The 12432-nt window shown below is 40.1% G+C and overlaps 1 protein-coding gene across 4 annotated transcripts in view; it reads left to right on the top strand.

The window, feature by feature from the left end:
• Txlng (taxilin gamma) overlaps positions 1-12432 on the top strand; it is a 50742-nt gene that overhangs the window by 36063 nt on the left and 2247 nt on the right. For 3 of the 4 annotated variants that reach the window (XM_021152781.1, XM_021152780.1, XM_029473100.1), the window contains 5 exons: positions 3100-3294; positions 6267-6386; positions 7230-7304; positions 9490-9582; positions 11607-11702. In XM_021152781.1, coding sequence (XP_021008440.1) covers positions 3100-3294; positions 6267-6386; positions 7230-7304; positions 9490-9582; positions 11607-11702 — 579 coding nt within the window. The remainder of the gene's footprint in view (positions 1-3099; positions 3295-6266; positions 6387-7229; positions 7305-9489; positions 9583-11606; positions 11703-12432) is intronic. The other variant, XM_029473101.1, reaches the window with a different exon arrangement.

Raw genomic sequence — 12432 nt, 5'->3', positions numbered from 1 at the left:
TCTGTATAGCCCTGGCTGTCCTGGAACTCACTCTGTAGACCAGGCTGGCCTCTAACTCTGAAATCCGACTGTCTCCTCCCGAGTGCTGGGATTAAAGGCATGTGCCACCACTGCCTGGCCCTTGATCTTCTTTTGTTCTCGAATTGCTCTGGCTAGGACTTCAAGTAGTATATTGAATAGGTAGGGAGAAAGTGGGCAGCCTTGTCTAGTCCCTGATTTTAGTGGGAATGCTTCAAGACAGGGTTAGTCTATATAGCCCTGGCTGTCCTGGAACTCACTTTGTAGACCAGGCTGGTCTCCAACTCAGAGATCCACCTACCTCTGCCTCCTGAGTGCTGGGATTAAAGGTGTGCGCCACCACTGCCTAGCCCAGCTAACTTTCTTTTTAAAAGCTTTTCTTTATTTGTGTGTACCCTGTATATGTCTAGTGCTTGAGGAGGCCAGAAGAGTGTGTCAGGTCTCCTGGAATTGAAGTTACTGATGGTTATGATCACCATCTGCTGGGTGCTGGGGACTGAAAGTGGGTTCTCTCCAACAGTAGCAGTGCTCATAACTACTGACCCCTCTCTCCAATCCTCTCTCCCTCCCTCCCTCCCCTACCACTCAAAGTCATAGCTTAAAAAAGCTCAGAGTCGCCAGTTTTGGGTTTTGTTTTGTTTTTTGTTTGCAGAAAATAAGAAAGTAGTAAATTTAGAGTCAGTGAGAAAGGAGCACTGCTGCACATGTAGGTGGATGTTGGCACTGCGCTGCCCATGTTTCCTGGCTCATTCCCAGTACTTTTAGCAGTAGCATTTAGATCTTGGCAAATTTATGTAGGAAAAGTAAGCAGGTATGAATTGGTGTCCATGGAGGATGAGAGAAAAAAGAGCCATGAAAAGAATCTGCCTCCTAACATTGTAACTGGCCTGTCTTTCTGGATAATAGGGTAGGGCACTGAGCTGGAACTCTGAGCAAATGCCCTCTCTCCCAGCTTCATTCCAAGGACCTAGGTACAGCAGCATTTACCTTAGGACATGGATTTTTCACCAGATGGGAGATAGCATTTGCTTCCATTAAAAAACACAAAATGAATTATTTTTATTTTATGTATGTGAGTACACTCTGGTATTCAGACACACCAGAAGAGGACAGCAGATCCTATTACAGATGGTTGTGAGCCCCCATGTGGTTGCTGGGAGTTGAACTCAGGAACCCTGGAAGAGTGGTCAGTGCTCTCAACCACTGAGCCATCTCTCTAGCATGCCCTCCTCTTTTAAAAGATTTATTATTTATACAGCTTTCTGCCTGCCTGTATGCCTGCAGACAAGAAGAGGGCACCAGATCTCATCATAGATGGTTATGAGCCACCATGTGGTTGTTGAGAGTTCAACTTAGGTCCTCTGGAAGAGTAGTCAGTTCTCTTAACCTCTGAGCCATCTTTCCAGCGCCCTTGCTTTTTTTTTTTAATTAAAAAAAAAGATTGTATTTCTTGTGTGTGTCTCATTGCATGCTCTTGATGGGAACCTCACTCTCTTGTAGTTACAGATGGTTCTAAGCGAACTGATTTGGATGCTGGGGACTGCACTTGGCTCCTATGGAAAAACAGTAAATGATCTTAACCCCTGAACCATCTCAATTCCTTCTTTACTATTGATCATTCATATTTAGTAATTTATTTAAAAAGATGTATTTATTGTATGAATGTTTTGCCTGCATATATATCTGTGCACCAATACAAAGCTGCTGGCTGTAGAGGTCAGAAGCAGGCATCAGAAATTGGAATTACCCTCAACTTGGAATTAATGGATGGTTGTGAGCTACCTTGTGGATGCTGGGAGTCAAACCTAGGTCCTTTGCAAGAACAACTGAGGTATCTTTCTAGCCCTGAACCTTTATAATTTGATCTTAAGGTAGATGGTACCTAGGTTAGGGGCACAGGTGTATAACCATAGCTAGTTAAAAGAATGAGATAGGAGTATTGCAAGTTCAAGACCTGCCTATGCTATAGAGCAACTTCACTGTCAGCCTGGACAACTTAATGACATCTTGTCTCAAAATGAAAAGAAAAACTGGGCTGGGGATATAGTCTATAGGGAGAGCACTTGTCTAGTGTGTTCAAGGCCCTTGTTTTTGGCTTAAGATTTATTTATTTACTGTAATGGGTACACTGTAGCTGTAGTTTGTTGTGAGCATTCATGTGGTTATTTGGAACTGTTTTTAGGACCTCTGCTTGTTCCAGTCAGCAACTCTGTTTCACTCTCACTCTGGTCAACCTTGCTTCATCCCAAAGATTTATTATTATAAATAAGTACAATGTAGCTGTCTTCAGATGCACCAGAAGAGGGTATCAGATCTCATTACGGATGGTTGTGAGCCACCGTGTGGTTGCTGGAATTTGAACTCAGGACATTTGGAAGAGCAGTCAGTGTTCTTACCCACTGAGCCATTTTGCCAGCCCCAAGGTTTCAGTCTCACTTAACTTAATCCCATCCTAACCCAACTAAGTCATTTTGAATGGATTAATAAAATATACTTGAAGGTAAACTTTTCAAAATAAGGATGCTATTGGTCTTTTGACCCTCTCAAACTAGGCAAACAACTTTTTTAAAAAAGGTATCAAATTTATTTCAATATTTAGTTTCATTTTTAGTAAGACTAACAATTATTCTAACTTAAAATTATCAGAGGTGCAGAAAATAGTAATAAGCACTTGAATACTGCAGTGAATGGGCAAACAATTTTTTACTTGAGCTGCATCTCCAATCTTTTTTTTATTTTGGTGTATGTGTCCATTTGTGTGTTGGCATGTGCACCCCCTCCCAATTCGAGGATTAAAGGCACAGGCTGCCATGCTCTACTTTTTATGTGGGTATTAATTTGAACTTACGTCTTTAGGCTTGGGCAGCTATACCAATTGAACCATTTTTCCTTCATTTTCTTTTTGCATAAGACAGGGTCTCACTAAGTTGGCCAGACTGTTCTTTAACTCATTCTGTAAGCCCAGGCAGGCCTTGAACTTGGGATCTCCTTCTCAGCCTCCTGAGTAGCCTGGCCACAACAGCTTCTGTGAGCATTGTGGCCATACACCTCCTATTAACAGAAATTCTTTTGGATGCTCAGGAGGAGAATATGCAGCAGGCACGAGAGGAGGAAGAACGACGTAAAGAAGCAACAGCACATTTCCAGATAACTCTAAATGAAATCCAAGCTCAGTTGGAACAACATGACATCCACAATGCCAAACTGCGACAGGAGAACATTGAACTGGGCGAGAAGTTGAAGAAGCTTATTGAGCAGTATGCACTAAGGGAAGAGGTAATATAGCACTAGATTGTTTTACCTGCTTCTCACTGGTAGTAGCAACTTCTGTTTTCTATTTCTACTATAGTAAAAGTATTACTGTAGGATGTTTTAGAACTTCTGTCTATGTGTAACAGAAGTGGGCTTATTGACTAGGGAAAGAATCAAAGCATTGCATATAGCCAGGAAGATTGACAATCTATCTGCACAAATAGGTAAGATAATTTCCAGGAGTCTTATTGAGTACTAGTTGCATGTGATGCTAGAAGATGGCAGTTCTAACAACACAGATTGTTTTCTTTTCTTGACTAATAATGGCTAAATATTTAGCCCCAGAATGTCCTGCATCTATAGCCATTTCATTATATCTTATGTTTCAGGGTTTGCTTTGGTTTAGTTTTGTTTGTTTTGTCATTCAGATTGGGTTTTGCTTATCACAGTGAGTGGCTTCCACTCATGGGCTTAATTTAACCTCCCAGGTAGCTCCAAGCTTTACATTTAAGAAATGAATTTCCTTTTCAGCTAGGTTTTTCGTAATTGTGCTATTGGTTAAATCTAGGGCCTTGGCCATACCCTGAGGCCTTTCTGCTACTGAGCTAGCTATCTTCAACCCTATTTTTCTATTTATCTTTTTCATGTCAGAATCAATCCCAAGAACCTTGTGTATGCTACGTATGTTTTATCATTTAACTTACATCCCAGGCCTCTGTCTTTTTTGAGTCTTTTGTTTCTGTTGTTTTGCGGGGGGTCAGGGTTGTCCTAGAACTTGCTCTGTAGACCAGGCTGACCTCAAACTTAAGATCTGCCTGCCTCTGAGTGCTGGGATAAAAGGCATGTACCACCACCCCTGGACTTTTGTGAGTTTTGTTGTTGTATGATCTTTATCTGTGGCCCAGGCTGACTTGAAACTCACTGTATTCCTGGCTTGCCTGGAACTTGAGGCAGATGTAATCTTTGCTTCTTGAGTGATAAGACTTCGGGTGTTTTCTTTTGTTTTTTTCTTTTTTCCAGACAATGTCTCACTATGATGGCCTTGAACAGTTTTTAAGTTTTTCAGTCTATTTTAAATTATATGTATATATGTTTGTCTTTGTCTGGGTATGAATTTACACATGAGTGCAGTGGCTACAGCGGCATGAAAACTATATTAGATCCCTTGCAACTGAAATTACAGGTGACTGAGAGGGTGGGTGCTGGGGACCAAGCTCAGAACATTATTTGCATTTAATTGCTAAGTCATGTTCATAGCTCCTGTCCTGAACTCATTGAAATACTGTAAATTATCTTCTGTGTATTAATCTTCTGTACACATGTGTCTGCATATGTGTCTGGTGCCCAAGGAGGCTAGAAGGGTGTCAGATCCCCTGAAACTGGAGTCAACACATGCTTGCAAGCCACCGTGTGTGCTGGAATTCAACCCAGATTCTCTGGAAGAACAGCCAGTGATCTTAACCACTAAGCCATCTTTCAAGCCCCATTTGTAGATATTGAGTGTATAAATCTTTTGGACCGTATCATTTGACCATAAATCTAATCACCACTAGAATGTATTTGCTTTTCTTTTAAAAATTATGTGTGTGGGTGCTCCAAGAGGTCAGAAGAGGATATTGGAGTCCCTGGTGCTGGAATTACATGCAGTGTGAGCTGCCCAATGTTGGGTCCTCTGCAAGAGCAACAAGAAGAGCAGCAAGAGCTCTTAACCATTCCTATTTTTCTGTTAATAACAACGTCCAAAATTAAGAACCAAATAAAGCCTGTTTTACTAGTTTATGTCTCATCTCCAAAGTACAAGATTTCTTTGTCCTGTTTTATTATTGAAGAACTTATTAGTTTTGTGGTTTGGTTGTCATATAGGATAAAATTTATGATTAAATTATTAAAGACCTGATTTTCTTTCTTGTTGGTTTTGTCTGTAATCCTGGCTGTCCTGGAGCTTGCCATATAGTCTAGACTGCCCTTGAGTTTACAAAGATCTTCCTACTGGAATTAAGGCATGGGCCTAGCCCTAATTTTCTTTTCTTTTTTTTCAATTTCATGTGCATTAGTGCTTGCCTCCATATGTGTCTGTGCGAGGGTGTCAGAGCCTCTGGAACTGGAGTTACAGACAGTTGGGAGCTGCCGCGTGGGTACTGGGAATTGAACATGGGTCCTCTGGAAGAGCAGCCATGGGTTCTTAACTGCTGAGCCATCTGTCTAGGCCCCCCTCCATTTTTTTATGATTCTTTTAGTTTTATTAATAGGCTGTCTGCTTCCTCATAGATGTAGGAAGTTATAAAACCCTGTTTGAATCCTGTTATTTGTGACTAATACCATGGCATGTTCATATTCATATGTGAAGAAATCATTGCCATGTTCTTAATACCTAGACTAGCTCATCACCCATTAGGATTCTCCCTGTCACATATCATACTGTAACTGGAAGGGTCCAAGTAGACATGCATGTTTTGATGGCTTTAGTGTATATAGATAGCCACTTACCAGTTCTTGGAAATGCAAGCTTTTGCCAAATGTCTGTATGGCACCAAATACCTTATGAGTGAAGTTGAACAACCTACGGCTTAGCAAATCTGGGTATGATTATTTCAGATACTGGCATTGAGATTTAGCAGGACAGAAATTTGCCTAGTGTCACACATTAGCTTGGCTTTGACTCATATCATTTAAGTTGTCAGATGCTGCCTTCAACTGACGAATTTAGCAAAATGTAATGGGTAGGAAAAAAGGAATGGGCAGAAAAAGTGCTGTGTATGTACAGACCTATTAGTTTGAGCTCCTCTTTGTCTTGAGATGATGCCTAGCTCCAACAGGGCTGACCAGAGGGCAGTACTCTTGCAGGTGATGTCAAACAGAGACAGAAAGACCGAATGTTCTTAGCTATGTGCTATGAATAGGAACGCAGTGTAAGCAGAGTGTTGTAACATCTTATATTTCCTCTCCCATTGTGTTCCTGTCTTCATGAAGTGATGGAAGGAATTCTTTTTCCATAGCATATTGATAAAGTATTCAAACACAAGGAATTGCAACAACAGCTTGTGGATGCCAAACTTCAGCAAACAACACAGCTGATAAAAGAAGCTGATGAAAAACATCAGAGAGAGAGAGAGTTTGTAAGTTCTGTTCCTTAAGAAAAAAAAAAGGAAAAGGTATTGCCAGTATTTTAACTAACTAAAACATTCATGTCACTCCTGAGGTATGATAGAAAAGCACTGGAAGGCTTTTGGCTACTTATTTCTATTAAGAGATCCACATGCCTGCTTGAGTGCTAGGATTAAAAAGGCATGCATTACTATACCTTGCCCTTGTTTAGTTTTTGAACAAGTTAACATTAGGGAAATGATTGATTTTCATTGGTGAAATTTTAATTTTATTGAGTCAGATTCTCCCCTTTATTTTATTTTGTTGAGTCAGGGTCTCATATTGTAGCTCTGGCTGGGGGATGACGTTGAACTCCTTGAACCACCATCCCGAATTTAGGAAGTTCTGGGGATTAAACCTTGGGCTTTCTGCTTATAAAGCAAGCATATCTCCACTCTCCTACCCATTTTGTTTTGTTCTCTAAACTTTACTACTTTCTTCCATACCCTTTCGCCCCATCTTGTTCCTTAGGTAGTAAAGAAGGTTTCCAGTCATTTATGAGGTACATGTGATTATTTTCACCCAAAACCACCCAAACACCATCTTTAAAACCTCAAGTTTGTAAATTGTTTTAGGCCTCCACTATACCTTTCTACTTAAGCAGTAAAAATAAGTATTCAAACATTTCTACTTCCTAATGATGGAAGGTATTTGTAAATGGTAACTGGTGGAAATAAGGTGTTCCATTTTGTAGGGTAGTCATTCTTGCTAAAATAGTGAGCTGAAGGATGTGGAGTAACTATGGTACTTGACATAATTATGTTCCTATTTGTAATTGCTATTAGTACTTTTGCAAGGATGTTTCTATTTTTTAGTTATTAAAAGAAGCAACAGAATCCAGGCACAAATATGAACAAATGAAACAGCAAGAAGTACAACTAAAACAGCAGGTAACTTGATAGTTGGGGATAGCAGAATTTGTAAGAACAATGACCCATTTAATACATACCTGGAAATTCCTCTAATGTGGTTTTGCTTCTTCACAGCAAGAACTGACACAATGCTGAGGGAGCAACCTTGAATATCTTAGAAGTGTCTTTTCATATAGGGTAACCATCCAGATTTGACTGTCCCTGGTTTTAGTACTAAAAGACAGAAGTGTCTTAGTAGCAGTAGCTCCCGCTCTCAAATCTCAACCCAAGTGGGAGGATGGTTAGTTACCCATCTTGAATAGGTCCCAGATACTTCTTCCCTGTCTCCACACCCTTTCACTCCATCTTATCTTGTTCCTCAGGTCAGAGCAGCTTTCTCAACCACATTACTTAGCTAATATCACCCAAAACACTATCCTCAAAACCTCAAGTTTGTGAATTGTTACCCAGTAAAATAAGTATTCAACCATGTCTACTTCCTATGAAGTGTCTCGTATCTCACACTAAGGGAAAACAGGCAAGCTTCCAGATTTAAAGAATGTTACAGTTTGACATACTTTAACCTAGTTATACTTTTGTGCTAATTTGTCACCTAAGCTGTTTTAAGACTGTATTTTTGTGAAATACTTTTAGCCAAGGCTTTCCCTCCCTTTTTATTCCACACTATGCAGGTGTACTGGTACAACCCTTTTTAGAAAACGTGTAGTGTACCATCCATGTACTTGAGGAGAAGGTACAAGAAAGATTCCATCTTTGTAGGTGAAATAATGTGCTTTTTAGCTAGCTAGCGAAAGTCTCTTAAGTTAAGACCCTAAGTATACTATAGTATACATTAAAGCTGGCATGAATCTATCAGAAGTCTCTGGAACTTTCTGAGTAGGTCATGATCATTGCCAGGCTAGTAGAAATCCATTACCTGTCAGTCCTATACATTCAGTTGTCCAAGTGAATGGAGACAAGACTCAATTTGGATATATAAGGTATATAAGTCTGTGGCTTTCTGCAGGTGCTGTCTGGGACCCGTGTCCTCTTACTGTTTTACTTGCTGTCATTTCTTTTTCTGAACATTACCATCCTTTCCAAGAGCTGATTTCACATTAGTTGCCAGTACACTTGTCTTATTGGCATGCCTTTATCCTTGTGGGTAGTTGGCATCTATCTGTTCACTACTGTGGGACAGCACTGAACTCTGATACGGCTACCTAGAGTATCTTATTACGAGTGCAAAAGTGCTCTTTGACCATCATTGCCTGACGCTTTTGCTCAATCCTGCATACTATTGCAGTTTTGTTCTGCTACACTTTTCTGCAGGTACTGCTTGTTGCCTATGCCCCAGTGATTACTTGATGCCTGCTGAACTGTCTGCTTGATGGTGCTTCCCATGTGACACCTACCCAGAAACTGTGTGTGGGTGGGCCATCTTCCATGATATCCCACCCCAGCCTCCTACTTTTCATTTGATGCTGTTTTTTTCCTATCACAGGATTGATTAAATGTTCTTTTGGTATCTGATGATTATATTCCTTTTCCTTTATTTGGTTCACTACTGGGGATTGGACTTTACACTAAGCAAACATTCTGCTGCTAAACTGTAGCCCTGTGTCAGTGCTTTGCCTGCCTGCGCCTGTTGCAGAGATCAGGAGTAGTAGTTACAGATAGTTGTGAGCCTCTATTCAGGCTCTGGGAACCAAAACCCAGGTCCTCTGCAAAAACAGCAAGCACTTTCTCCTTCCAGCCTGCCCCTTTGTAACAAATTCTCTGAACTTCTTGTTTCCTTGTAATGAATGGCATTAGACCATTTCTGAAGGGCACCCTCCTGGAACTTAGGGCTTATCCTTTCCTTTCTCTTACACTGTTATTTTTAAATTTTGTTTTGAATGCAAATTCCTAAAATTTCCTCTATCTCACTGTTGACACCTCCCTCCCTCCACACCTTTTCTCATAAGTTAGCCTCTTTTAAATGTAAGTAGGGGGAAGATTCAAAACATTAGCAGGTGTGAGAAATTTCCATGTCCATTGGATTTTAATTAATGAAGCTATAATTAATACTGTTTTGCATTATATTAACAGCAATAAGCTCCCGAAATACTGGATCTGAGTTATCAGAACTTTAGCCATCACATTTTACCTTCATAATGTAGCATTTGAGTTTGAATTGTTTACCTAGAACTCAGAATAACTGACTTTCTATTTTGTTCTGTAGCTTTCTCTTTATATGGATAAATTTGAAGAATTCCAGACTACTATGGCAAAAAGCAATGAACTTTTTACAACCTTCAGGCAGGAAATGGAAAAGGTATTTATATATTTTAGTAGACTGAAATGTAAAAGGGATCTTTTGAGTTCTTTATTACTAACTGGGTATGTTTTTTTTGTTAATGAGACTTTTTATGCATCTTTCAGAATATAGGGCTCTATTTGGCCACTTTATTCCTTAATGTGTCCCCAGAGAGCTAATCTTTTAGGATTCTGCTTTGTTTTTTTTTTTAAATTACGTTACAGGCTTACTTCCATTCATTTCACAAAATCCTTTTCTTGCCTGCATTAAAAAAATAAAACAGATCTTGGGGGCTGGAGAGATGGCTCAGTGGTTAAGAGCACTGACTGCTCTTCCAGAGGTCCTGAGTTCAATTCCCAGAAACCACATGGTGGCTCACAACAATCTGTATGGGATCATATGGTGAGTCAGAAAACAGTGACAGCATGCTCACATAGATAAAAACAAAAACAGCTTGTATTCCAGACTGGTACATCTGATGGCTCTATTGCACCACTGCACGTACTCCCCCCACTTTGATGCTAAGGCTGGTCTTGTATTCAAGCAGCCCTCTTGCCTCAATCCTCAGTCTTCCCAGCTACAGGTACACATCAGTCAGACTACAATGAAATATTATTAAAAGTGGTGCTGAAAAGTACCTAATGTATGGTAGCCAAGAATGCATGCTCTGGATCAGCACACTGGTTGCTGTTGCAGAGGTACCCTTGTTGCTCACAACAGTCTGTAACACTAATAAAAATAAATCTGTATGGTAAGGAGATGGCTCAGTGGTGAATAGTGCCCGCTACTCTTCCAGTTCAATTCCAACACCCATGTCAAGTCACTCATAAATACCTGTAATTCCAGCTCCAGGAAATCCATGACTGTGTACACGCAGACAAACACAGAAATAAAATATAAATCTTTAAAAAATGTGATTGTAGTCAAGTTGCTGACTTTGTGCGCCCCCCACCCCCATTTACTTATTGTGTTGTACACATATGTGCAGGACATATGTGAGTAGGTTCTCTCCTTACAACATGTAGGCTCCTTCCAGGGATTAAGGTCTGTTAGGCAATAAGACCCACCAATTTCTGGTAGTGTTTGGCACATTAAACATGTGTTCAAGTACTATGAACAGTGCTCAGATTACCACCTTGAGGTATTTTTAGACCTAGTAATCTGGAGAATTCCATGAGCAGCAGTTTGTTCTGCCTACCAGTTCTTTGAGTTGATAATCTGATCAAGGGGTAACTTTTAGGCACATGCTCACTGTTGAAGTAAAACACAGTTCAAGACAGAGACTCCCCAAATTTGCTATCCTTCTGGAGCATCCTGTGAGATGGAAAAATACAGATCACTGCGGGTCAGTATTCAACTGAGTTCTTTCCATGGCCTTTGTCCTAGTTTGTTTTAGCCACACAGCAAAAGGTGTCTGGTCTGTCTTGTTCTGTTTCGCTTAACAACACCTGGCTCAGTGTCCTGACTTCAATCATAGCCTGTATGAACTCAATAAACAAAGCAATACTGAGAATGACTAATTAATTCATTTTTCAACTTCTAAAAATTGAATTCTTAACACTTCAAAGGCATAGGCAGGCAGATCTCTGCATTCTACATCAGCCTGGTCGTAACAAATTCCAAAACATAGCTTTAATTTCTCTCAAAAGTGTTAACTAAATTCTACTACCTCTAGTTCGCAAATAATTGGATATTGTGGTAAGACATCAATATTTTAGTTTTTTGGTAGTCAGAGACAAATGCAGTGATAGAGAAAAGAGCAACATTAATCCTCTATGGGGATGGAGTTCAAGAGCCGGAAAGATGGTTCAGCAGTTAACTTATTCTTGCAGAGGACTGGAGTTCAGTTCCCAGCACCCACACATTTGGCATAACTATCTGTTCTGAAACTCCAGTTTCAGGGGATCTGATTGTCTCACCCCTAGGGCACCAGACACATGTTATATACACACACATACATGGCAGCCAAAACATCAACATACATAAAGAAAATTTAAACTGATAACTTAGGATTTTAAAGTTGTAATTATGTTCATTCACAGATGACAAAGAAAATTAAAAAACTGGAAAAAGAAACAATAATATGGCGTACCAAATGGGAAAACAATAATAAAGCACTTCTGCAGATGGCCGAAGAGGTAAGACTAGGGTCTGTCATTAGCTATGCATAGAGTATGGAAGTTACTGAATAGATAGCCTTTTCTCACAGCTGGATAGAGGTAGATAGAGGGCCTTGAATGAAGGATCAAGCATTTTTATTACCTTCTCAAACTTGAATCTATAACAGATTCTCTCCTGTAAGATACCAGCCACTAGGCCTGAGGTTGTGTAAGTGCCTGCATCTAAGATATGGCTGGACTTGGTGCATGCCTTAACAGCACACTCGAGACAGAAACAGGACTTCTAGGAGTTCAAGTTTGGTCTGATCTACACAGTTCCAGGCCATCTAAGGCTACATGGTGAGCCCTTGCCTTTAAACAACCAAGAGATGCTAAGTCCAAGCCTAGGAATGTGCATTCATTAGACTTCCTAATGTGACTACCAACAAACCACCTCAATGACTTTTTACCTGAAAAAAGGTAACAAAATACATTTTGGCCATGTTACAAGGGAAAATGTATTGCTTGCAGTCACTACACAACTATTTTGACATGATTGCAAAATGTTGGACCACACAAGCATAAAAATCTTGTTTTGCCCAGCAGTGGTAGTACACACTCAAGTCCTAGTACTTGGGAGGCAGTGTCAGGTAGATTTGTGAGTTTCAGGACAGACAAAGCTACACAGAGAAACCCTGTTTAAAAAAAAAAGAAAAAACAAGTCTTACTCAAAGCTCTCAAATTTTGCAAGCTTGACAACTATCTACCT

The sequence above is a fragment of the Mus caroli genome, chromosome X (assembly GCF_900094665.2).
Source record: "Mus caroli chromosome X, CAROLI_EIJ_v1.1, whole genome shotgun sequence".
NCBI classification, from domain to species: Eukaryota; Metazoa; Chordata; class Mammalia; order Rodentia; family Muridae; genus Mus; species Mus caroli.
This window is presented reverse-complemented; position numbering and strand designations above follow the sequence as displayed.